Source organism: Tachyglossus aculeatus, chromosome X2, assembly GCF_015852505.1.
Source record: "Tachyglossus aculeatus isolate mTacAcu1 chromosome X2, mTacAcu1.pri, whole genome shotgun sequence".
NCBI classification, from domain to species: domain Eukaryota; kingdom Metazoa; phylum Chordata; class Mammalia; order Monotremata; family Tachyglossidae; genus Tachyglossus; species Tachyglossus aculeatus.
The window spans coordinates 35,498-60,287 of NC_052100.1; the positions used below are offsets into that span (position 1 = coordinate 35,498).

At 52.2% G+C, this 24,790-nt stretch overlaps 2 protein-coding genes across 3 annotated transcripts; both read right to left on the reverse strand.

Moving 5' to 3' along the window:
• Positions 1-1,058: 1,058 nt before the first annotated feature.
• Positions 1,059-8,409, reverse strand: LOC119949096 (somatotropin-1-like). Of its 2 annotated transcripts, XM_038770569.1 has the most exons (6): positions 8,253-8,409; positions 6,919-7,073; positions 4,389-4,493; positions 2,962-3,114; positions 1,428-1,562; positions 1,059-1,179 (listed from the first exon to the last, which is right to left on the reverse strand). In XM_038770569.1, exons 1-6 carry the CDS (start codon positions 8,311-8,313, stop codon positions 1,174-1,176), a joined length of 615 nt encoding a protein of 204 aa, XP_038626497.1. In that variant the 5' UTR covers positions 8,314-8,409; the 3' UTR covers positions 1,059-1,173. The 2 variants fall into 2 exon arrangements, with proteins under 2 accessions (XP_038626497.1, XP_038626496.1); XM_038770568.1 differs by having other exon boundaries at positions 1,059-1,562; positions 8,253-8,408.
• A 6,305-nt stretch (positions 8,410-14,714) lies between these two features.
• On the reverse strand, positions 14,715-24,508 carry LOC119949373 (L-gulonolactone oxidase-like). The gene is made up of 12 exons (XM_038771107.1): positions 24,311-24,508; positions 23,915-24,022; positions 23,352-23,477; positions 22,329-22,423; positions 21,352-21,442; positions 20,361-20,546; positions 19,664-19,771; positions 18,918-18,994; positions 18,090-18,239; positions 17,439-17,603; positions 15,678-15,768; positions 14,715-15,117 (listed from the first exon to the last, which is right to left on the reverse strand). Exons 1-12 carry the CDS (start codon positions 24,311-24,313, stop codon positions 14,989-14,991), a joined length of 1,329 nt encoding a protein of 442 aa, XP_038627035.1. The 5' UTR covers positions 24,314-24,508; the 3' UTR covers positions 14,715-14,988.
• Positions 24,509-24,790: the final 282 nt, after the last annotated feature.

A 24,790-nucleotide genomic window follows, 5' to 3' on the forward strand; every position in this document is an offset into this window, starting at 1 on the left:
CTTATCCATCTGCTCTCCTCATCCTCTACTCCCCAACTCGCTGCCTTCCCACCTCCCTAGCTGATGGATAATCCAGAAGGCCACCAGAGGAAGAGATGTGGCTCCTTCAGACTCTGGTATCTTGCTGGATAAGCTCCGCTAGGCCTCCGGTAACTAAGTCAAGGCCACATACGTATACAATAATGTCTTTGCTAAGCAGACATAATCATGTAGCTTGTCAATGCAGAAAAGTAGAAACTGAATTGATTAGGAAAGAGAAACCTAAATAACCAGTCAATGAAAGAAAGCAGAACGTGTGCTCCTGCACCTGACTTGTGGATTTCTCTATGGAACACAAGATGGCAGCCATTGGCTAGAGGCTTCATCACTTTCCATTTAACATTGTCCAGAGTCCCCGAAGGGACGCAGTGATGGAGTGCCCACTAGGGATTGGACTGGGGGATTGTTGCTGTTGTTGTTCATTGCCTGGTTTTATGCGCACTGGACTAGATCCAGTAGAGAAGAGCTGTTAGCCCCTGAAATAAACCCTGCTAACCCAAACTACTGCATCCAGCTTTCTTGGGTTTGAGCAACCAGAGATTTCCTGGATCAAGTTTTTGTTTGTTTGTTTGTAATTTTACTTGTTAAGCATTTACTGTGTACCAGGCCCTGAACTGAGCGCTGTGGTAGATAGAAGCTAATCAGGCTGATCAGTCTATGTCCCATGAGGGACCCACAGTCTTAATCCCCATTTTACAGGTGAGGGAACTGAAGTCCAGAGAAGTGAAGTGACTTAACCAAGTTCACATACCAGACGAGTGTCAGAGCAGAGATTAGAACTCAGGCCTCTGACTCCTAGGCCTGTGCTCTTTCCACTAGGCCACACTGCCTCCCAGAAGACAACCCGTTCAGAACCCAAGCCTTCTAGCTGCCCCTTCGCTCTCGACTCGCCGACCTTCAACCCCTTTCCCGTGCCCCAGACTTGGAGCTCCCTCCTTTCCCACACCAGACTGACCACAGCACTCTAACTGAAAATGGATGAGTGCTGATCTCCCCGGTTTGAATGCAAACACCTTGAGGACGGGGAATGTGTTGTTTCTTTATTCGGTACTTCCAAGTGCTTAGTCCAGGGTACTGTATCGGGTGGGTGCTCCATGAATGCTGCTGCTGCAGCTGCCGCTGCTGCTCCTGCTACTACAGCTGAGGGGACAAAGACAACCAGTGAGGCAGTAATGGAGGAAATCAGGAAGTTTGTCTGGGATCAGTGAGGAGGGGGAACAGGAACCCAGAGACTGTGGGATAGAGTTTCTGGGGAGAGATGGGTGATGGGGAGAATCTCCTGGAATCCAGGGGAACGTGGGATAGTCATGCAGGAATTGACTTTCATCCTCACTGCAATAAACGTTTCCCCAAACTTAACAGTATGCCGTGAACAAATACTCCTCAACCTTCTTCATGTCTCTCAGGAAGCAGTGCAGCTTAATCGCATTCTTCAACTGCTCCTCATGGGTGTCTTCTTTTAAAACAAAGTGGCCGTAGTTGTAGCTGATGTCATCAGGAAGAAAGGGTTGCTCGAGAATTTCCTGGAAGAGAATAAGAGTGGTTAAATGGAGGTGTACAGGGGGCAGTACTCAGTCGGGGAGGGCCACTTAGATGTCCAGAGGCCGTGGTCACCCAAGCCAGCCCACACTCGGAGGAAGTAGGGAGGAGAAGCTCTAGAAGAGGCTACAAGAGGAGAAAATTCAATTCAGTGAGTTCCGAGCACCATCTCCCTGAAGGAAGCCAAACTAACAGGGATGTTCATGGTACCTTTACCTGTAGCAAGGAAAGGAAGAGGTGTTTGGGATGGGAATTTAGTTTTATTCATTTCCTAATTAACACATAAATAATACTGTCATTTCACCTATTTAAAAGCTATTATAAGCTCTAACCTTTGTGTGTGCCGGGGTGAGTGCTGGGGTAGTTGTGGGATGCTGGGGAGATGCGTTTCCTTGGGAATAGGCAGGATGGGGGGCCAGGAGAGACTGGACTCCCCCAAGAGGGCTGTGTGAAGGTAGGGGACAATTGGGGAGGGTCAAAAGGTGGTAGTGGGGGCAGAGAGACGGGTGGCAAGGAAAGCTTGGGGCAGGATTGAAAGGAGAGAAAAGACGGGCAACTTGGATACGTCTCTGAACGGACCATGGCTCCCTCCGCAGTTCCCCAACACACCTTTCCACCCCATCCAGATTCCACAACTTCTGAGCACCTCTTCTGGCCAAGGGCAACTTCCCAGCCTTGTCCCCTTGTTGGCCAGCCCCCCACCCACCCCTCTCTCCTTCCATCCCTCTCTACCTTCCTCTTTCCTTCATTCTCTCCATGCCACCGTTCCGACTGTCTCCACCAGAGACCTCCACCTCCTCCCCAAGGCCCTCAGCCCTCCCCAAGCCCAATGAGCACAGGGACGGTCACAGGGACCAGCCTCCCTCTACCCCTCTCAGGGGGCACACACAGCTCTTCTCTCGGCTCTCTCTTCCTCAGGACCAGATGGCGGATCAGGGAATTGGGGTTAATGGCCCGGGCCTCTTGCGACTCCTCCCAGCAAATACCGAGGAGCCGTGTGCACAGAGCAGCTTGATCCCTCCCTGCTCTGGCCCAAAACTGCCCTTATCTTGCCTTGTGTGCCGCTCCACAGCCCCTACTTCTGCTCCCCTGGTCTGGCCTCCTCACCTGCTCTCTCCTCCCCTCGGTTACATGTCCTTCCCCACCCTGAGCCCTTGGCTTCCCCGAGGCCTCACAGAGGGTCGCAGGGGTCCACACCATGAGTCCCCTTCAAATTGACACCCAAAATCCTGGGGCCTCAGGGAATGGTCCCACCACTGCTCAGGGAGATTGACGGCTCAGAGCGGATTTGGTTTCTCCTACCTAGAGAGGCGGCCAGTGGCCACCACACCCCACCCCAGTCCTCCCAAACACAACTCTGTTCCCTCCAGGCAGGACGATTACCTTGAAGTACAGAATGATTAGTTCGTACGCTTCCCACAGGAAGTTATAGAGCCTTTCGTGTGGATTAATTTCGGGTCCATTGATTCCAAGGTGCATGGTAGCGGGAACCCAGGCTCGAATGAGTTCTGCCGCAAACTTCAACAGTTCAGCTGGCTGAAACGGCAACAAGCAACAAGCTGAGGTCTTCACTGGCCCCAGGAGAACAGAACAGAGCCTGCACACACATGTCTATCAATCAATAATAAGTATTTATTTGCTTATTAATTTTAATGGCATTTAAATGCTTACGTTGTGCCAGGCACTATATTAAACACTGAGGTAGATACAACCTAATCAGGTTGAACACAATCCATGACCCCCATGGGGCTCACAGTCTCAATCCCCATTTTACCAATGAGGTAGGTGAGGCACAGAGAAGTAAAGTGAATTGCCAAAGGTCACAAAGCAGACAAGTGGTTGAGCCAGGATTAGAAGCCAGGTCTTCTGACTCCTAGATCTGGGAATTTTCTGCTAGTCCATGCTGCTTCTTCTTGAGCCTTACTGTGGGCAGAACGCTAAACTAAGCACTTGGGAGAGCACTTGGGGTAGATATGCTCCCTGACCACAAGGAGACCCTCCCTCTTCCTCCCTCCTCAACCCTCCCCCGAGTTGGGTGGGGGCACCTATAGGAGCTAGTGTGACAGTGTGAGGAGAGAATTCTCCTCAGACATGGGCTATGTAGCTGTTTGTTCCCCAGCATGTTTATGAGGTCCAAAGCCACCCACTCAGATGGAGCAGTTCCACCTTCAGATCAGTGCCCTTGAGGATGCATGTCTGGAAGGGAAGTCCTACCTCTCCCAACACCCCTGCTGGACACTAACCAGACTGGCTACGGTCCCACCTGCCTGGGACATCATTCTCCATCCGGAACTCCCTGCAGACTCTGATTCCCGGCTCTGAATTGCTCCCACCGCATCCCCTGGGAGATCTAACTAATCATCCAGAGAGCTGGAGTTGAGAGGGAAACAGCCGCTGGAGGCCAAGACAGTCCAGGAAGGTCTGGCTACGTGGCCACCTCTCCAGACAGTTTGGAGCAGTGGAGCACAGCGTCCCCCTCTGATGAAGAAAAGCAAAAGCAGCATAGCCTCGTGAATAGAGGACAGTTCCGGGAGTAAGAAGAACTTGGGTTCTAATATCCTTCTGCCACCTGTCTGCTGTGTGACCAAGGACAAGTCACTTCATATCTCTGAGCCTCAGTTACCTCATCTGTCAACTGGGGATTAAAACTGTAAGCCCCATGTGGGACAGGGACTATGTCCAATCCGATTTGCTTGAATCGATCCCAGTGCTTAGTAGAGTGCCCAGCACATAGTAAGTGCCTTTTATTATTACTCAACCTCCGAATTCAATACCGTGGTATGAGTGTAACCCGGAGCGTGGGTACTTACAGGCTTGGCTCTGATGACTTCTCGGCTCTGAGGATGAGGTAGATAGGCGGAGTTACAAAATGGATACGTTTTCTGTATTTTTTCTCTCAAAGAGTGTCGCTCTGCCTGGGAAAATATCAGAGTCCAAGAATTAGCATTACAGTGCCGGGATTGTGGGCAAGGGCCTCCAGCCATTTCCCCTTGTCCCTGACCCAGATGCAGAGATTTGACCAGGGGCATGACCATAGGGCAGGAAGGAAATCCCTGTGCATCTCTCACAGCAGGGGTTGGGGATGGCTGGACTCCATGGCCCCGAGACCAGCCTCACCCACCACCTAGGGTGTTGTGTCCACCCTTCTTAGAGTCCCTCTGAGAACTGGAAACTAGCCTGGTGCTATCTGGATCCTGTCCAGGTGATTCAGAGGACCCCAAAACTACCCCAAATCCTAAATTCCTGCAATTCTAAGGATTTACCACCCTCTCCTCCCTGACAGTCACCGCTCTGGTCCAAGCCCTAGTAGCCTCCCAGCTGGATTACAGTATCAGTCTCCTCTCTGCCTCCTTCCTCCAGCCCACTCAACCCCCTTCAATTTTCCCTGTTCTCTGCTTCCCAGATCACATTCACAGATCACTCTCTTCCTGAAAAACTTTCAATTGTCCTGCATTATTTCTCCACATCAAACAGTTTCTGTGCTCCATTTCAGGACTCCCCACCCTCTCTCTCTCTCTCTGTGTTCTGTTTACTTTTCCCCTCTCCTCTCCCACTCTTTCCCTCTTCCATGAGAACCTTCTTACTGAGCCTCACTCTAAGCTCTCTCACCTCTAGCTTTCTCCCTGAGCAATTCTCCCTCCCCTCTCAAATTAACTAAACTGTGACCCCCACACCTCCTCCAGCAGGCCTTACCCAACTATTCCCTCCCTGTCCTGGTCAGGTCCTCCCATCAGCACTAACTTGGCTATCAATTTGTTTTTTCCACTCATTTATTCTTTTTACCTCACTGTCAAAGTGACTAATTGTAGCCATGTTACCCTTTTCTCAGGGGATATGTACTCCCTGGGTAAGTAATTCTGTGCATAGCACTGCTGTGCACATTAAGTCATTTGTTACACTTAACAGCATTTATTCATTTTGATTGCTACCAGTATATTCATGTTTTCCCAGGCCCCAGGCCTGACACCCACAAGGTCTTCCCTGGCTGAAGCCCCCTTCCTGCCCAGGCAATCTGGGTCTGTCCCCTCCCTCAGTCCCTACTCAGGTGACATCAGGTCTAAGGTGTTAGACTTATTCTTGGAAGACCCCCCCACCCCACCCAGGAGCAAGGGATGGATCTGAAAGGGCTAGAAGATCCCAGATTACTGATTCCAGGTGGCATTGGGTGGCCAATCATCCTAAATTTGGTTTCACTCAAAATGTCATCTCCCACAGAAAATGTGGAAAGAAAGCCAGAGATCCATGAGAATAGAGAGAGAGGAAATCAGGCATTCAGTTTTCTGGGAAAGGTTCGGGATTTCCCCCTCTACACTGTAAGCTCCTTGTGGTCAGGAAACATCTCTACCAACTCTGTTATGGTGTATTCTCCCTAGCACTTAGTACAGTGCCCTACAGAGTGTAAGCACTCAATAAATAGGATTGATTGATTGAAAGTATTGTTTAAGGGGTTCCGGAACTGCATAAACACCAAACGGAGAAATTGAATCTTTAGATTTCAGAACAAACTAGTAGGATTCTTCCTTTGGTCCTTGCCTTCAGGGCTGAAGTAAGGCCATGGGAAGACTGTCCCGAGACCCTAGAAGGGACTGTGATCTTTCCAAACTGCAAGTTCAGGCAGGCCTCAGGAAAAGACCCAGAAGGAAAGACTTCAAATTTCTACCCTGGAATAGGTGAAGAAATGTTAACTTTGATGTGACTATAGTTAGAGATGGTAAAGGCTAGGGCTCGGTGGATCTAATTAATATGCCTTTCTCATAATGTCACCATCACCAAGAAATGCCTAATTGCTCTGTGCAAAGAATTTTTAAAGTTGGCTCTATTCAAACCAGAATGTTGTGTGTTTAAACCAGGAAATTGGCCCAGGCTTTTGGAAGAGACAAGCTATTGTTCAGTATCCAAGGAGTAGGGGATGTTGACCCCAGTATCTCTGAGCTACCAGTGACAGTACCCTTCTAAGAGTTGAGATTTTTTGTCAAATATCCCCAGACTTTGCTGGCCACTGAGGGCTTTATTGGCAACCTAAGGTGGTGGTGCTAGTGGTGAATTTGAGGGATAAAACTGGAGGTTCATTTTAGAGGTGGGGAGACTTCCAAAGACGGTATGCCAAACCCTGAATTCTGGGAGGAGCACAGAATTCTAAACTGAAAGTTCGTTGTGGGTAGGGAAAGTGTCTACCAACTCTGTTATATTGTACTCTCCCAAACTCTTTGTACAGTGCTCTGTACACAGTGAGTGCTCAATAAGCATGACTGATTGAAGGATTGAACTCATGACCACAAGTCCTATTTCTAGGGGATCTTGGAGTTCTTCCATGGGGTGAAGAGCTGAAGAATCACTTACATACTGATTGTAAACCATCTTGGCTTTGCCTTTGAGGGTGGTACCCATTTTCCACAGATTATTCAGCAACTGAGTTTCAGATACTGCAGTTGTCTCCCCCGGCCAAGGCAGAGTGGACAGGGTCAGAGCGAAGATTCCCAAGGACAGGCTGGACCCTGTGAATGAGAAGGGAAACCTCGAGCCGGCTGGGAGGGGTAGAGAGCCATGGATCCTACAGGCAGAGGGGGGATCCTGGACAACGTGGGAGACTGAATTCAGGAGGAGAGTCGGGGAATCGGGAGCCATTCACACCTCGGGGGACTGCCAGACAGTCCTCTGGGTGCAGGAGAGAGAAAGCGACAACATTCAAAAACTTCTGCCTCTTTTCCCACCACCCCCAGAGCTGGGGCTGGGAAACAGGGAAGACCGCAGCTGTAAGGTGTCCTCATGGGACTGCAGAGCAGCAGATGCCCCATTGGCTGAGCCCCAGACTGGAGCCCCGGGGCCATGAGCCAGGCCCTGGTTGCCTCACCAGGGGCTGGAGCTCTGGAGCAGCCACGGCACAGCAGCAGGCAGGAGTTAAAGGTTGGGAGCCAGCAGCAGTAACATCCATCCGCCTGCATGGACACATCAGAAAAAGCCCTTCTGGGCTGCAGAAGGACATTTTTGGGGTGGCCGTCCACTATAAGTGACTTCACCAGCATACTGGCAGGCATCATGTCTTTAATGAGCTCCTGCTGAATGCAGTGCTCTGTATAAGCACTTATGAAGCACAGTGCTGACACAACAGCAGTGGATAAGGGATGTCCAGTGCAGTACAGGCTTAGGTCTTGTGGCTGGCATGACAGAACCCCCTTAGCCTGACCACCAGAACCTCACTGGGGTGCATGGTAACCATTCCCCGAGGCTCAGTATACCCTTCAGATCTAATCTTCGTTCTGGGCCTGGAGATTCATCTGTATCAATTCCTTCTCCCTTCTGGGGTACCAGAGGGTCCTGGTCAATCTTCCTTGTCATCTCTGTCCCAGTCCTTCTTTACTGCTCCCGGTGGATCAGACCCAAGAGCTCCTAGAAGTCGATCTCAGCCTCAGTGGCCCATCCCGCTGGCTGACCACATTTCCAGGGACAAGGAAGACTCCCTGGCTGGCTCAGGAGCCCCGGGGCCTTGAACCCCCAGCCTACTGCAGCCACTGCCCATAGTTCCCACCCCGGAAATGCAGCCCTATGGTCCCCCAGCCCCAGGGGCCTACAGACCCAGGGACCTTCTGCACCCCAAGATACCTCCCCAAGGGACCCCCAGTGTGTTCAATTGAGGAGAACTTAATGAACATAGAGACAAGAAGAGACGGAATTACTTTGTCCCAGGAAACAGCCACTTGCCATCATAGGAAAAGCTAGGAACATCAGGAACTCCATCCTGGAATCACCGAGTGAAGAGGGAATTGAAGCCTCAACAGACACGTCTTCCTCGAGGAACAAATCCAGAGCTGTGGGAGCCAAAGGGTGATTTCCCCTTATATCCCAGAAAAGCTCAGGAGGGCTCACCCTAGGGAACAGCCCAGGCCGTGCTGTCCAAGCCAACACTAGGGATCAGAGCGGCCCTACAATTCTGTCATCCTGGAATCATGTGTATTGGAAACACCCACGTAATCCTGCCACCATGTCCCCGCTGGACTTCCTGGGGTGTCCAGGCTCATTTGAGCAAAGTGGGAGGGATAGAGGAATCGGGAAAAGGAAGAAGAACCCGGACCACTGGATAACGAGATAATGGATCTATGGCTATCATTGCCCCCGGCAAGAGTTTCCTGGACCAGCTCCTCCCTGCATAGAGTCATCCTTAGTACTGGACAGTACAGGTACAAAGGTGCAGGTCCATGGTTTTAGACTTCTTTCTATCCAGGACTTCGTTATCTGCAATTCTGTCTTGCACTCAATGAAGACACTTATCAAACTGCTCCAGAGGCCTGATATGTATCTGTGGGGCTTCGGGCTTTCCCAACCATAGAGAAGTTGGAGAGCACTACTTTCCTGGAGACTACCAGCTTAGTCTGGATCCAGGTAACCCATTGCTGTCACAATTCATCTGACAGTTTTCCCAGTGACACTGCCTCTTTTAATTTCAAGGTTCTACAGTCAGCAAAATCTAATGGGAACAATTCCTATTTGTCTGACTCTTTACAGAGTGAATGTCTCCCAGGACATGCTGACCCCACCACAATATTTAAGCAGCTGCAATGCCAGGACAATAACAACCCTGCCAAGAGTCAACCAGGGCTTGCTGATGATGCCCAGGTTTACCTGGGAGAAATGTTGCACCAGAGAGTAACCCACTCTCGGCATGCAAGAACTAGGAAACGTCTTTATCTGTTTACATCACTGAAACCTCCCCATTGGCAAACAAGTAGAGTCCGGGGTACGCATATCACACACAGACACACACAAAGGAGAAACAAAGAGAGAGAGAGAGAGAGAGAGAGAGAGAGAGAGAGTGATGTTGGCCACAGACTGGGCTGGGACCTAGGTGCATTTGTGGGATCAGATGAAGGAAAACTCAGATGAGCCTTGATCTGGGATTTCAAGGTGGAGAGAGTCTTGGATGGTGACTTAGCTATGGACCTCTGCCACTTCCCATCTTGGACTCTCTGTTCCTCCCAGCTCAACTCTCAGTCTGCCTCCTTCTGGACTCTGCTACCTCTGACTCCTTGCTCATGCCTTCCCCCCACCTAACTCCTCAATCTAACAGGTCACAGCTCTCCCAACTTCAGAACCTCCTGAAATCCCACCTCTTCTCCCCAGACTCACATTCTTCTCCCCAGGAAACATCCTCCAAACTTCTATCTCAGCCCTTTAGCACTCACAGTATATTCAAGTTTACATATGCTACTATTTATGCACTTAGTCAACCAATGTCATTTTATTAACGCTTATGGCATCTGGAGCACTGTACTAAGCTTTCGGGAGAGCATAATACAATAGTTAGTAGATACATCCCCTTGCCCACAAGGAGTTTACAATGACATCCAAGTCAATGCTTGGGGATCAAAGTGGCCCTACGGTCCCATCACCCACTGGGAGTTCAGAAGGCAGGGATCCCACTGACTCTCTGTTCCCCGACACCTGGAGCAAATATTGGTTCTATGACTCACTCTCTGGATATCATTTTCCTTCATATTCAAAGATGGCACTCCTGAAGCTGGGGTTTAACTTTGGATGTGAGTCTGGCCAAAGACTTGAGAAGCATCTTAAGAAACAGTGTGCCTAGTGGGTAGAGCTTGGGCCTGGGAGTTAGAGGACCTGGTTTAATCCCAGCTCCATTCTTGTCTGCTGTGTGACTTTGGAAAAGTCACTTAATTTCTCTGTGCCTCAGGTATCACATCTGTAAACTGGGGGTTAAGACTGTGAGCCGCACGTAAGAGATGAACTGTGTCCAACTTGATTGGCTTGTATCTACTCCAACGCTTAGTACAGTGTGTGGCAGATAGTAAGTGCTTAAACACATACCATTAAAAAAAACTGAAAGGAAATGAACACTCCTGACTATGCTGCACTCACTGCCACCACCCCAGTTATCTCTGCAATAATGATGATGATGACAAAATAATAAAATATTATTAGTAATAATAATTCAATTTGTTAAGTGCTGGCTATGCCAAACACTGTACTAAGTACAGGAAGATATAAGATAATCAGATAATCAGTTCAGACATAAATCAATGAGTGACATTTATTGAGAGATTACTGTGGGCAAAGAACTGTACTGAGTACTTGGAAATGTAAAATACAATAGTCCCTGTCCCACCATAGGGGTCAGAGTCTAAGGAGGAGGGAGCCAGGGGACCCTGCCTAGTGTGTGACCTTGAATAAGTCACTTAATTTCTCCGTACTTGGTTTCCTCAACTGCAAAATGGGGATTCAATGCCTGTTCTCCCTTTTACTTTGACTGTGAGCCCATTGTGGGACCTGATTGCCCTGTATCTACTTCAGCACTTAGTGCAGTGTTAGTACAGACACACTGTAAGTGCTTAACAAATACCACAATAATTTTTATTGTTATTACTATTTATGGTTAGGGATAAGGTTAGAAGTTAAAATTCACATTAGGGTCAAGTTAGGCTTCAGGCTGTGCTTAGGATTCAATTTAGGATATGCGTTAAAATGACTTCAGGGTTAAAGACAGGTTATAATCAGGGTTAGTGATAATGTAGCCTTCCATCAAGGATTTCACTGACTCTGGGGTGGGGGAGACCTTATTCTTGGATCTAGTTTGAGATTTGGTTGGACAGTCATTGTCGCTGTGGAAATCCTTAATTAGGTTAAATACTGGTTATCTGCTCAGAAACAACCTGGGTATCCAACCCAAAGAGTGACTGGAAATATCACAGGCTTCAGCCCTAAATGCAACCCTACAAATATGGCCTTTGTACTGGACCAATGTGTGGAATGACGCAGGGATACCTACCAGGAAGCAGTGCTGCCTAGTGGATAGAACATAAGCCTGGGAGTCAAAAGGGAGTCAGCAGTCACTTGTCTGCTGTGCAACTTTGGGCATGTCACTTCACTTCTCTGTGCCTCAGTTACCTCATGTAAAATGGGGATTCAGACTGAGCGCTTTGTGGAACAGGGATTGTGTCCAACCCGATTACCTAGTAGCTATCCCAGTGCTTAGTATAGTGCCTGGTACATAGTAAGTGCTTAACAAATACCATTATCACTATTATTTCCGTAGATATTTGCCATCATTTCATTGGGTATCATCACCTGTACTGCTTAACCCCTCTGCCCTCACAACTCTTCTCCCCACGCCTTCAGATCTTCCACCTACCTAAACCTGTTTTTATTTATTTATTTATTACTATTTTTATTTATTTATTTATTACTCTATTTATTTATTTATTTATTTTACTAGTACATATGTATTCTATTTATTTTATTTTGTTAATACGTTTTGTTTTGTTCTCTGTCTCCCCCTTCTAGACTGTGAGCCCACTGTTGGGTAGGGACCGTTTCTATGTGTTGCCAACTTGTACTTCCCAAGCGCTTAGTACAGTGCTCTGCACACAGTAAGCGCTCAATAAATACGATTGATTGATTGATTGATTGATTGTTTAGGGGTTCAGCACCAGGGGAGTGTCAGGCAGTAAGGAAGGGTTGGTTTCGCCACCAGAAGGCGGTGTCAGTTGTCAAAGACCTTCGCCACCAGGACCCAAGCTGGAAATCCGATTATTATTATCATTATTATAATTATTATATTAGTTAAGCTCTTACTATGGGCCAGGAACTGTTCCAAGCGCTGGGGGCGCTGGGGTAGGTACAAGGTAATCAGATTATCTCACGTGGGGCTCACAGTCTTAATCCCCATTTTACAGATGAGCTAACAGGCACAGAGAAGTTACGTGGTTTGCCCAGCTACACACAGCAGGCAAGTATCGGAGCTGGGATTAGAACCCATGTCCTCTGACTCCCGAGCCTGTGCTCTAATTGAGCTGGTTGAGCCGCAGGCCCCAGTCCACCCGCGAGATTACCCTGTCTGCTCTGCCCCTTCTTCTCTCCCTCCAGCCCCACCCCGATCCCGATGCCGGCCTCATCTCACCATTCCTATCAACCTTTCTAGCCCGACTCCCCTCGCCCCAGATCCCGGCATTTCCAAACTTCCTTCCCAGGTGGTTTTTACCGGATGTCCCTGCGCGCCGCGGGCCAGTCAGCGGGCTACAGGGTGGGAAAGGGTTAACCAAAAGCTGTTCCGGACCTGGCTCCCGTGGGCTAGGGATAATAACAATAATAATGGTATTTGTTGAGTGCTTACGATGTGCCAGGCCGTGTACTAAGCACTGGGGTAGATACAAGCAAATTGGGTTGGACACAGTCCCTGTCCCACGTGGGGCTCACAGTCTCAACCCCCATTTTACAGATGAGGTAATCGAGGCACAGAGAAGTGAAGTGACTTGCCCAAGGTCACACAGCAGATAAGTGAAAGAGTGACGATCAGGTCAGGACACTTCCAGGCCCCCTTTCCGACCAGCGGGCCTGACTGCCCACCATGCCACACCCTCCACGGTCCCCTGGACTGCAGTGAGAACGTTGTTGGGGGGAGGGTCTCAGAGCCTCTGGCGTTTTCCACTCTGGTCCGCTCGTCCAGTGTGCGACAGGGGTGCGATTTGCATGACAACCGTGGCTTTGTTCTCCGAGGTTGTTCCCACGCCCCATCAAACCTACCAACCTGTCGCCGAAAGTGTTGAAATTACTCTGCTACGCGGTACCGCCTTCCCCCCTCCCCAGTCCTGATATGATCCACGCGTGTCACACGGTGCCCGCTTCCACCCGCTTGCCGTCTTAACGCTTGGTAGAGAACACTACAGCAGGATTGGTGGGCAGGTGTACATATTTACTATTCTATTTATTTTATTTCGTTAATATGTTTTGTTTTGTTGTCTGTCTCCCCCTTCTAGACTGTGAGCCCGTTGTTGGGTAGGGACCGTCTCTATATGTTCCCAACTTGTACTTCCCAAGCGCTTAGTACGGTGCTCTGCACAGAGTAAGGGCTCAATAAATACGACTGAATGAATGAATCACTAAATCCTGTCGGTTCGAACTTCACAACGTTGCTAAAATCCACCTTTTCCTCTACATTCAAACTGCTACCATGTTAATCCAGTCACTTCTCCTATCCCACTTTGATTACCATACCACCCTCTTTGCTGACCTCCCAGCCTCCTGTCTCTCCTCACTCTAGTCCATACTTCATTCTGCTGCATGGATCATTTTTCTACAAAAACGTTCAGGCCATGCTTCCCCACTCCTCAGTGGGGAACCTCCAGTGGTTGCCCATCCACCTTGGCTTCAAACAGAAACTCCCTACCATTGGCCTTCAAGCCTTCAATCCCCTTGCCCCCTCCTACCTCACTTCGCTACTCTCCTACTACAACTCAGGCCGCTCACTTCACTCCTCTAATGCCATCCTTCTCACTGTAGCTCGATCTCATTTATCTCTCCATGGACCTCTCGCCCACCTCCTGCCTCTGGCCAGGAATGCCCTGCCTCCTCAAATCTGAGGGTGACTCTCCCTGCCTTCAAAGTCTTACTGAAGGCACTTCTCCTCCAAGAGGCCTTCCCTGAATAAGCCCTCCTTTCTTCTTCTCCCACTCACTTCTGCGTCGCCCTGACTTAAACCCTTTATTCCTCCCCTATCTCCCTGCCCTCACTTCCACCCAATCTGGATCGCCTCACTAGACTTTCACCTCCAAGCCCTGCCTCCCTCTCCCCCAGCGCCACCCCCTGCTCGGAAAGCCCAGCGGCCTCATAATTTCAACCTTGCAGAGATCTGGTGGGGCGACTCCATAAACTACTGCTTACTGGGATCATCTTGAAGGGTCCTGCTTCATTCACATATCAGATAACTAACTCTGGGAAAACATCTTAGAACCCTCGATTCCAAACTGACCACAAGGATGCCAACTCGGAGGCTGATTTCTTCCTTGGGAGCAGGAGGGGCAGCGGCAGACGGCAGTGGCTGGCACTGTATAGGAGATTGGGCACTGAACTGGGGGGCTGGGCTGAGCTGGGTTGGGAACTGGTGTAGGGCCTGGGAAGCTGAGGCACTGGAGGGTGGCTGGTGGCCGGGGGGCCTGGGGAAGGACAGCAGAGGTCAGGGGGATGCCTGGTTTGGGGAGGACAGATGGTTATAAAGTCAATGGGACAAACCCTCTGGAAGAGGGCAGAGCAAGAAATGGTCAGTGTCTTAGTGCCAGCTTTGTCCATCCCTCAGCCTGTCAACCTGACCTCCCAACTCCACCGGCAAAATCAATTAATCAATCCATCAATTAATCAATAGCATTTATTGTGTGCCTTCCATATGCCTTAGACACTTGGGAGGCGGCAGTACACTTTGTAGACACGATCCCAGCCCCCAAACTAAATCATCTGACCTGCCCATCCTGTCAAACCTGAGGAAGGGGTGCATGTGGCAGGTGGAGGCTGGTGGAAGTTGGAGAGGGTTGAAGGAAGAAGGGTATGGGAGGCTGGGGAGGAGGGGGTGGGGGAGGAGTGAGTTCCTCTACCTGGGTCCCATCCCCCTGACCCCGGCCTTCCTGAGCCTCAGTGAAACACTTTTTCCAGGTATGAGTTCAAGAACATCCCGGTGGGGTCCAACTTCTCCCGGATGGAGCAAAATTGCCGGAAAGCAGGATACATGATCTCAAAGTCAGCTCGGGTGCACGTGTGCGCCTGCCGGGACAGAAAGTACCCTGACTCCTGACCTCTAACCTCTGTCCCTTCCACAGAGGAGCGGGGAGATGTGTGAACACACACACACACATCTGTACACAGCTACATGCAAACGCACAACCGAGACAGGTGGTCAAACATCATAACCAGGGGTCTGGGTGTCATGCAGGACAGTCACCTATAAACATGTGAGCAAGGGCAAAGGGTCACATATGCATCACCTATGCACATACACACCCACACACAAGCTCATCTATGTACCCATGCACACACTTGCCCCCACCCAGGGTCACTCTTGCCCAGTCATAGGGGTCCCGGAAGTTATGGGACTGGGAAGGGACCCCAGTGCTAAATTTTCTCTGTGACCCTTGTGTCCCTGCAAGGAGGTGGTTTCAAGCCACAGAGTCCTGTAGCAGACCAGGGTGTGCTGGGACCCGGGCCCCCTCCCCTGATACCCCTTCCCACAGGGGGCTTTGTCTGTCCAGAGAGGGGTGGTGATGCATGAAAATGTTCCAGGGGTCCCTCCGTCCCCAGACTTGGAGGGAAGGGGCCAGTCGTACCTTGGCCCAGTGCGGCCTCCCTCCGACCTTCTTCATGATCCTCTCATATGCCAGCCAATAGTGCAGCCGAGGAACGTCCTTCCCGTAGGGCCTGGCGGGGGGGGCAGCACACCAGGTTAGTGCATGGCTCCGTGTACAAGAGAGCAGTGTACACAGACCAGAAAACAGTTCCATGCACCAGAGTGCAGTGTATACAGCCTGGCCCCTGGTCTTGTGCATCAGAATGCAACGAACACAGCACATAGCACAGTACACCAGGGTGCAGTGTACACAAACTAGCAAAAGGTGGAGTGCACAGAGTGCACAGTGTACAGACCGTGCACAATGTATACAGATCAGCATATGGTACCGTGCAAAGAGAAAGCATCACACAACACATCAGAATACACACAAAGTACGAAACCCAGCACCCCACAAGGGACACAGAGATTCCCCAGCTCAATGGAAAGCCCAACGCTCAGCTCAGCACAGCATAGAGCTGAATGCACCCCCAACCCCACAACCCCTGGTCCGGTGTCCAGCCAAATTTCCCGCAGTCTTCAGGGCAGGGAGGACTCCCTAGCAGATCATATGTAGGTAATAATAATAACAATAGTACTTAAGTGCTTACTATGTGTCAAGCACTGCTTTAAGCTCAAATTAATCAGGTTGGACACAGTCCATGTCCCACATGGGGCTCACACTCATCTCCATTTTACAGATGAGGTAACTGAGGCACAGAGAAATGAAAAGACTTGCCCAAGGTCCCACAGCAAACATGTGGCAAAGCTAGGATTAGAAACCAGGTCCTTCCGACTCCCAAGCCCATGCTCTAGCCACTAAGTAATATGGCTTAGTGGATAGAGCACAGACTTGGGCGTCAAAAGGACTTGGATTCAAATCCTGGCTCTGTCGCTTGGCTGCTCTGTGTCTTTGGGCAAGTCGTACCACTATTATTATTATTATTATTTAATTTCTCTGTGCCTCAGTTTCCTCTTCTGTAAAATGGAGATTAAAGAGCTCTTCTCCCTCCTACTCAGACTGTGAGCCCCGGGCAGGACAGGGACTGTGTCTGTTCTGATGATCTTGTGTCATCTCCAATGCTTTGCACATAGTAAGCACTTCACAAATATCACACTCTTAATTATTATTATTATCAATAGTAAACCAGAGTGTGCATTGGTAAGGGAGAGGCTCTGACACCCAGCAGGGAGTTCTGTTCAGGACTCAGGCCAGGGGGTGCGAGAAAGTAGGGAAGAAGCAGGGGGTGGTGGGGAGGGCCTCTCAGAGAGACCTGGGGAGGGCCTCTCAGAGAGATGTGGGCAGGAGCTGGAGGGGGCAAGTGGAGGTGAGTTTAAGCAGTGTTATGTACATCTAATGATTTAATCCCCTTCCCAGCACTTTTATGTATCTATATTTATTTTATTGAATGTTCAAGCATTTATACTGGCTACCCTATTTATAAATATTTCTGGGTCAGTCTCCCCTATTAGAACAGAAACTTCTTGAAGGCAGAGAATGTGCATCTGGTGCTTCCACTGTACTTTCCCCAATGCTCACTGCAGATTCAGGAATCTGATTACCTGTATCTCCTGGAATGCTTAGTATAGTGCTTGGCACACTGTAAGTGCTTAAATATCATTTTTTTAAAATACAGTGCACACATGCTCAGCTAGCTTTCAGTAAATGCCACACCCTGTCCACCCCTGTTCATGATGATGTTCAAGAAATAACTGGCCCTCTCTCCCACTGGCCCCGCCCCTTCACCCTGGCCTCACTAACCTGTACATGATGATGTTCATGTAGCAGCTGTCCCTCTGGAAACACGGGCTCAGCAGGATGGGGTCCCCCCGGGCAAACCGGACCTCCACCGGATAGTGCGCCACCACCTTGGGATCTCGTTCCAACGCGGCCTTCAGCTCCAGCAAGGCTTCCTTGGTCTTCCCTCTGTGCCCACCGGCAAGGGGAGGCACAAGACCACTCAGGGGGTCAGCCTTGGTAGCCAACTTCACCCCCTGCCCTGACTGACCAGATCAGATCCATCAGACTGGGCTGGACAGCCAGAGGGACACCCTGAGGGGGACGGAAGTTGGTGACAGGAGGCGATCAAGGGAGGGGAGGTGGACCACAGGACCAACCTGGACTCAGGGCTTGGGGTTAAAGGTCAGGAGTCATGCCATGGGTCTCCTACATACTAGAAACCAGTGCCAGGGGCGGGGCTAAACATGAACATGGGAAAGTCCCAATCCTGCAGCCGGGGGCGGGTGTGGGAGGGAGCAGATCTGGGACTTACCGGGGCAGGGGCAGGGGCAGATCGGGGACAGGGCTAGGTACAAACAGGGGGATAGCCCAATCCTGGGGCAGAGAAGAGCGGATCCAGAGGGTGGGAGGGGTGGGATCAAGAGCAGGTCAGGGGCAGGGCTAGGCACGAACATGGGGATCGCCCAATCCTGGACATGCTGCTTGAAGCGACACTCATAGTTGAAGACCCTGTGACTGAGGTCAGTGTGCTCCGCTCGGTGGGCAAACAGGAGCCGGAAGAAGAAGCGATTGATCCAGGGCACCAGGAAGGGCAGGAATGTGCTGCAGGGAGATCAACCCGGCAAGAGATCAGGGTCAGTAACTTGTGGGCAGGGAACTTGCCTACCATCTCTGTTGTATCGGACTCTCCCGAGCACTTAGGACAGTGCTCTGTACACAATAAGTGCCAAATAAATATGACTGATTGACTGACTTGGGGGACATAATGGAACAGGCAAGTAACCAGCCCTGTTCCATCCAGCCCCAGACCCCATCCAGTCCCACCCAAACCACCTGTCCTAATTCCACCAGCCTGAGCCCCTGGGGGAGGTGGGTCCCCCAACAGGGCCCAGCAGGCTTCCAGCCCAATCCTTGATTTCCCACCCCCTACGACTCCCCCTACACACCCAACTAAATTGGGGACAGAATTGCAGGTCCTCACCCACCCGACTGAGGGGAGAGGAAGGAGGGTGGAGGGGAGGGGCAGAAAGTGAAAACACACTTCCATGACCTGAGTATGAATGGCCCTCTCCAGGCAGGGATGGACATGATGACCTCTCCAATCCCATGATTCTGGGATCCACCCCAATCAGCCCATTTCCCTCTGAATTCAGGGGATTTGGGGCTTGCCAAGTCGACAGGCCGGAGAGTAGAGTATCTCTTCCTCACCCCAACTGGAGATCGGGCCCCTGACCTCTGAGCCGAGCTCTGCCTCATCCCCAGCCAGCGGCCCAGGCTCACCTGAACCATAACAGGCACTCCAGGAGGTAGTAGCCGACGCCGTAGTCCCAGAACCAGCTGGATGAGGACGAAGCAGGCTGGAAAGGGGCAGGGAGTGACCGGGCTGTCTCTGCCCCAGGACTCACCCCCAACAATGGAAGAGGATATCCAGTTGGTCCCCTCCCCCACCAGCAGTCTGGCTCCACTGAAGTCCCACAGGAGGGAACAGGAGAAGGGGAGCTGCAGAGGGCCAAAGCAGGCACCAAACCAGGCTCCATCAGGCCTACTGGCCAGACTCTCTGCCCTCCTGTGGCCCAACCTGCATGTCTACCACCTAGGGGCACGGTGGAGCATGCCTGCGGCCAGTACTGCCCACTGGGATTTTCAATCTGGCACTGTGGGAGGGGGGAAGAGGGGGAAGGAAGAGGGGAAGAGAGAGGGGAATGGGACCTGTAATCACCTCAAGGGCAGGAGAGGCCCAGTCTACTGCTATTACTGTTTGTTCCCAAGCATCTAGCACAGCACTCTGCATTCAGAGGGTGCCCAGCATAGCACCCATCACACAATGGGTGGCCAGAACAATACTCTATATGTAATAGGCCCGTGGGATAGCACCCCGCATGCCTGGGTGCCCAAAGACAAATAAACGCCTTGTGCCCCAAGGGGCAGTGGGAACAAAACAGGCCACAGCATCACCATCCCTCAGCCGTCCTCCTGCCTCCAGGTCCCTCTAGGTGCCGTGGGAATGGACAGACATCTGTACACACCCGATCCGTGCGGTCCTGGTAGATGACGCTGACATTCTCGCTATGCGGAAACCACAGGAAGCGGAAGTATTCCGACTGCTGGAGGTGGCTCTCCAGATTGTCGAGGACCTGGCGGGTCAAAGGGCAGGGGCTGAGCCGCTTAACCCACTCAAGCCCATCGGGTCACGGCCCCTGCCCTTTCCGGCTTGCCATTCCCAGCGACCAGGGCCCCTCCTGAGTGGGCTGCAATGGGCAGACCCTTTCCCCACCGTTCCCTAGGTTGCAGGGGAGGAGCGAAGGCACAGGAGGACATTCTGACAGAGAGGTCCTTCTGCCCCTTTCCCAAGACGATGCAGCAGATCCTGGCTGGACCAAACCCTGTGAGATGGACACTGCCCTCCCGAAAGAGGAGACCAGAGACTACTTTCAGGGTGGTCCCTGCCCAGTCCCGAGGGCAAGGAGGGCGGGGCCAGACGCCCCCCCCCCCCCCCAGAAGCCAATGGGCCGTCGGTTCCACGTTCCAACCCTCTCAGTCCAAACCCCTTCTGCCTCTATCCGCAAGCCCTGCCATGGCCTCAGGAGAGCTGAGCAAGGGCTGGGGTGGGGCGGGCGGGGGATTGGCACGGAATGGGGGAAGGGGAGCCTGGAGGAGCGTGGGGGAGGGGCAAGGAGTTGGAGCGGGACCTCAGAGTCTCAAGGAGGCGGGCAGAGAACATACGTCTTGGAGGGTGGAAGGGAACGATATCTCCCGCAGGTGAAAGGTCAGGACGCACTGCAGTGTCAGTGTCAGCACCACTCCCAAACAGCCCAGATGCACCCGCACCGCCTGGAACAGCTCTGCATGGCTGGACTCCGAGCACTCCAGGGTCTCGCCCGTGGCGGTCAGCAGCGTCAGAGACACCACCTAGGCAGGGGCAGGTCAGAAATGGGGAGAGGCCCGAGTGACAAAAAATAATAATAATAATGATAGGATTTTATTAAGCGCTTACTATGTGCAAAGCACTGTTCTAAGCGCTGGGGGAATACAAGGTGATCGGGTTGGCACATAGTAAGCTCTGAAAAAATACCAACATTATTATTAGTAGTAGTAGTATTTCCTTGAGGGGGGTGGGCGGGGACACTTCCTCTGCAGATCACAGCCAGAAGCCACGTCCCCAGGAGGGGGTTTGATCTCAGTAAGAAACCAAGTCAGGGGATTGGGGGGTGAGGGGGGGCTTTGATTCCCCCCCCCAGGTCACAGCCAGAAACTGAGTCCCCAGGAGACAGTGGCAGAGGTAGGACCCATATTCATTCATTCAATCGTATTTATTGAGCACTTACTGTGTGCACAGCACTGAATTAAGCACTTGAAAAGTACACTACAGAAAGAGACAGTCCCTGCCCACAACGGACTCACAGTCTAGAAGGTGGGGGACAGACATCAATACAAGTAAATGGGCATCAATATAAATAAATAGAATTATAGATATATCCGTATGTACATAAGTGCTGTGGCATGGGGAGAGGGGGGGAGAGCAATGAGAGCGAGTGGTGGTGATGTGGAAGGGAGGGAGAGCTGAGGTAAAGCGGGGTTTAGTCTGGGAAGGCCTCTTGGAGAAGGTGCACTTTCAGTAGGGCTTTGAAGGGGGTAAGTGTGAGAGTGGCAGCCACCTCTCTCCTGCTCTCCCATCCAGCTGGTATGGCCGGATGGGGATCTGGGGGAATCTCACCTGAGTGGCCAGAATGCCATGCTGGATTCCCGTGTTATGGGTCCCGGTACCGATGACTCCAGCTGCGGCCACCTCAGATACGGCCCCCAGGCTGACCGTGGGGTCGGGGCAGGAAGACTGGTTAGTTCCCGGAGCGGTAGCTGGCAGCATTTCCTAGTTCTTCCTCCTCCTCCCACCATTTGTAGATTCCTTTTGTCTGCCTGTCTCTCCATTAGGCTGTAAATTCCTCCAGGACAGGGAACCTGTGTTTGTTCCAATTGTATTCTCCCCAGGGCTCAGTATAGACCTTTGCACTCAGTAAATGCAACTAAAAAAGTGATTTGGGGTCCCCAGAGAGTGTGTCTACACCAGGACAGAAAAACAACAACAACAACCAGAGAGCATGTCTACACCATAGTGACAGAGTTGCCCCCAAAAGCAGGCCTGCACCAATGCTGGGAGACTGTCCCTAGAGAGTGTCTACACCGGAGTGGGAATCCCAGGAGCCCCAGCTATCGCCGCCCCTTAGAATGGAGCCGTACCAGGCACTGAATACTACTACTACTAATAATAATGTTGGTATTTTTTAAGCGCTTACTATGTGCCAAACACTGTTCTAAGCGCTGGGGTAGATTCAAGGTAATCAGGTCGTCCCACGTGAGGCTCACAGTCTTCATCCCCATTTTACAGATGAGGGAACCGAGGCACAGAGAAGTTAAGTGACTTGCCCAAGGTCACACAGTTGACAAGTGGCGGAGCCCGGATTAGAACCCATGACCTCTGACTCCCAAACCCGTGCTCTTTCCACTGAGCCAAGCTGCTTCTCACTGAAGTCATCCTGCCACTCAGTAGTCAGAAACAATTCCTTCCTGCCTAGATTGGGCATGAGCAGACCCGGGGGAGGGGGAGTGAGAGGGGAGACAGCTCCAGGAAACTCTGGACCCCAGGTGGAGAGCAGACTTCAGGGTGCAGAGCGGGGTGAAGGAGCACGAACTTACTTGGAGAGGGCCAGGCCATGCTTGTCCAGCTCCGTGTTCAGGTCTGAGAGAAGAATCCCAGCTTCCACAGTGACCTGCCTCTTCTCCTTGTCCACCTGTCGGCCGCCCACCCCCCAGTGTAAAAACCCCAGCCCAGCCTCAGAGATCCCTGCCCCCCACAAGCCTAGGAGGCCCCTGCCCCAGACCTGGGATCCCCAAACCGATTAAGGACCTGGGCCTGGGTGAATAGTTGAGGCCATGGTTGCCATAAGAATCAGGTGACTCTCCTTTGGCTTGTCACTCCCCAGGACACCTGGTCCCAGACCAGAAGAACAGGCCTGAGGAAGACTCTGGTAGGCCCTCAGGTCCTAGCAGCAGGGCAGAGATCCATGCGGATCACTGATCAGAATCATCAATAATAACTGTGGTGTTCATTGAGTGCTTAGTCTACACTAAGCACTATACCAAGCACTAGGGAAAGTGACACAGTAATAAGTTAGACTCAATCACTGACCCAAATGGAGCTCACAGTCTAAGTAGGAGGGAGCCCAGATTCATAATCCTCATTTTTTCACATAAGGAAACAGCGGAAACATAAGGAAACAGTGAATTTAAGTGACTTGTCCAAGATCACATAGCAGGCAAGTGGCAGACTGGAGATTCCTTTAAGGCATTCTGGTCTGGGATCAACCTCATCCCCCTACCATCCCTGCCAAGAGATGTCAGAGTCACACAGTTCTCCCTCAACAGCTAGGGGAAACTGAAGCAGACCCTTCCTCCCCCATTCCCCAGGTTGTGGGGGAGGAGCAGAAGCAGGGGAGGGCATTCTGATCCCTGAGGCCTTACACCCACTGTCCCAGGCCTCTATTGTCCCCCACCCCTCAGTCGCCCCCCACCACAGCTTCCGGGTCCTATCGTCCCCCACCTCTGCCACAGCCTTTGGCTCTCCTCACCCCCACTCTTCAGATGCCCGGTGCCACAGCCCCTGGTTCCCATCGCCTCCCACCCCTCAGACACCTCCCACTGCAGCCTCCCGGCCATCACCTTGAGAACACGATTCATCTTCCCCATCTGGATCATGAAACCGTCGGTACAGGCAATGTCCGATGGGGAGTGGCCCCCTCCCACCACCTTCACCTTCTTGTTGCGCTGCCGAGCCAACTCCAAAATCTGCAGAGACCCCAGTCCCCACTCAGCCTCTGCCCAACGTTTGCCCGGCCTCGGCCCAGTGCTCCCTTCCTCTGCAGGTGAGGTTTCGCTGCCCACTGGGAGACCAGAAGAGACCAGCATGAGGGATCTGAGTCCCTGCCCGTATAAGCCTAGGGTCCAGCCATGGTGAGCTGGGGGCCGAAGGAGCCTCCAAGTTGAGGTGGCCTCCCCTGGGCTGGGGTGTGTGGTGGGGAGGGGGAGGAGGAAAGTGAGAAGTAGGCGTGCAGAGGGAGTATCGTAGAGCCCATCCCCATGGGCAGGTCCACCTGGAGTGGGGACCTGGGTCCTCTCCCCCCAGCCTGGACCCCAGGTTGTGGGCAGGGCCTCCAGAGCCCGACCAGCTGAGTGCTTCCCCAGCCTCCAAGTCGGACGGCACTCCACCCAAAGGGCGTCCTCACCTCCCTTATCTCCTCAGCAGATGTGGGCTGGAAGAAGAGTTCTGGGCAGCAGCCGTAGGTTCTAGCCCAGTTCTGGAACTGGACCCCTCCGTGGCCGTGGGCCTGGGCCTGGCACAGATGGAGGTTCAGGAACTTGAGGACCCTGGTGGGAGCCACATCCCCACTCCGCCTCGGCCCTTGGGGCGGGGGTCAGTCTGGCAAGGGAGGTGGGTCCGGAACCTCCAGACCTCCAGGCCTTGGCCAAGGTAAGGACAGGGTCCTCGCGCACCCAGGATGGGAGCTGCAGTTGCCCCTGCCCCCTGCCCCCCGCCCCTGTCCCCTGTCCCAATCCCCCCACCAGAGATCAGGCTCCTGCTTGGAAAGCCCCAGAGGGCTGGAGACCCCCTCGGACCCTACCATGGCAGCTGCCGGGGCCCAGTGCTACTGGGCTGTGAAGCTGCAGGCCTGTGAGCCCTAGAAATTCTGGCGCTGAAGGTCCTGGAAGCTGTGAGTCCTGGAGGCTGGGGGTCCTGGGGGCTGCGGGTCCCAGGGATTCCTACGCTGCCAGGGAGCGGATCCTGGAGGTGAGAAGTGTGGACCGGGTGGAGCGGGGGAGGCAACAGGACGCTGGGGGGCCGTGGGGGCAGTTTTAATCCGGGAGCTCGCTGCTGAGTCAGCCCTAGGGAAGGGCAGACGGAGTCGTTGCGGTTAGGGTAATGGATAACCAGCTGCAGCCCCCTGCCCAACCCCAGCCCCGACCCGGTCCTGGTCGACCCTGGGCAGCAGACAATCCCTCGGAGAGAGAGGCCGGGTCCCCGGGGAGGGGCTCCCTGGAGCCCGAGTGTCTGACCCTCTCAAGGCTGCAGATAGACTACGGGCTGGACAGGGCAGAGGCTG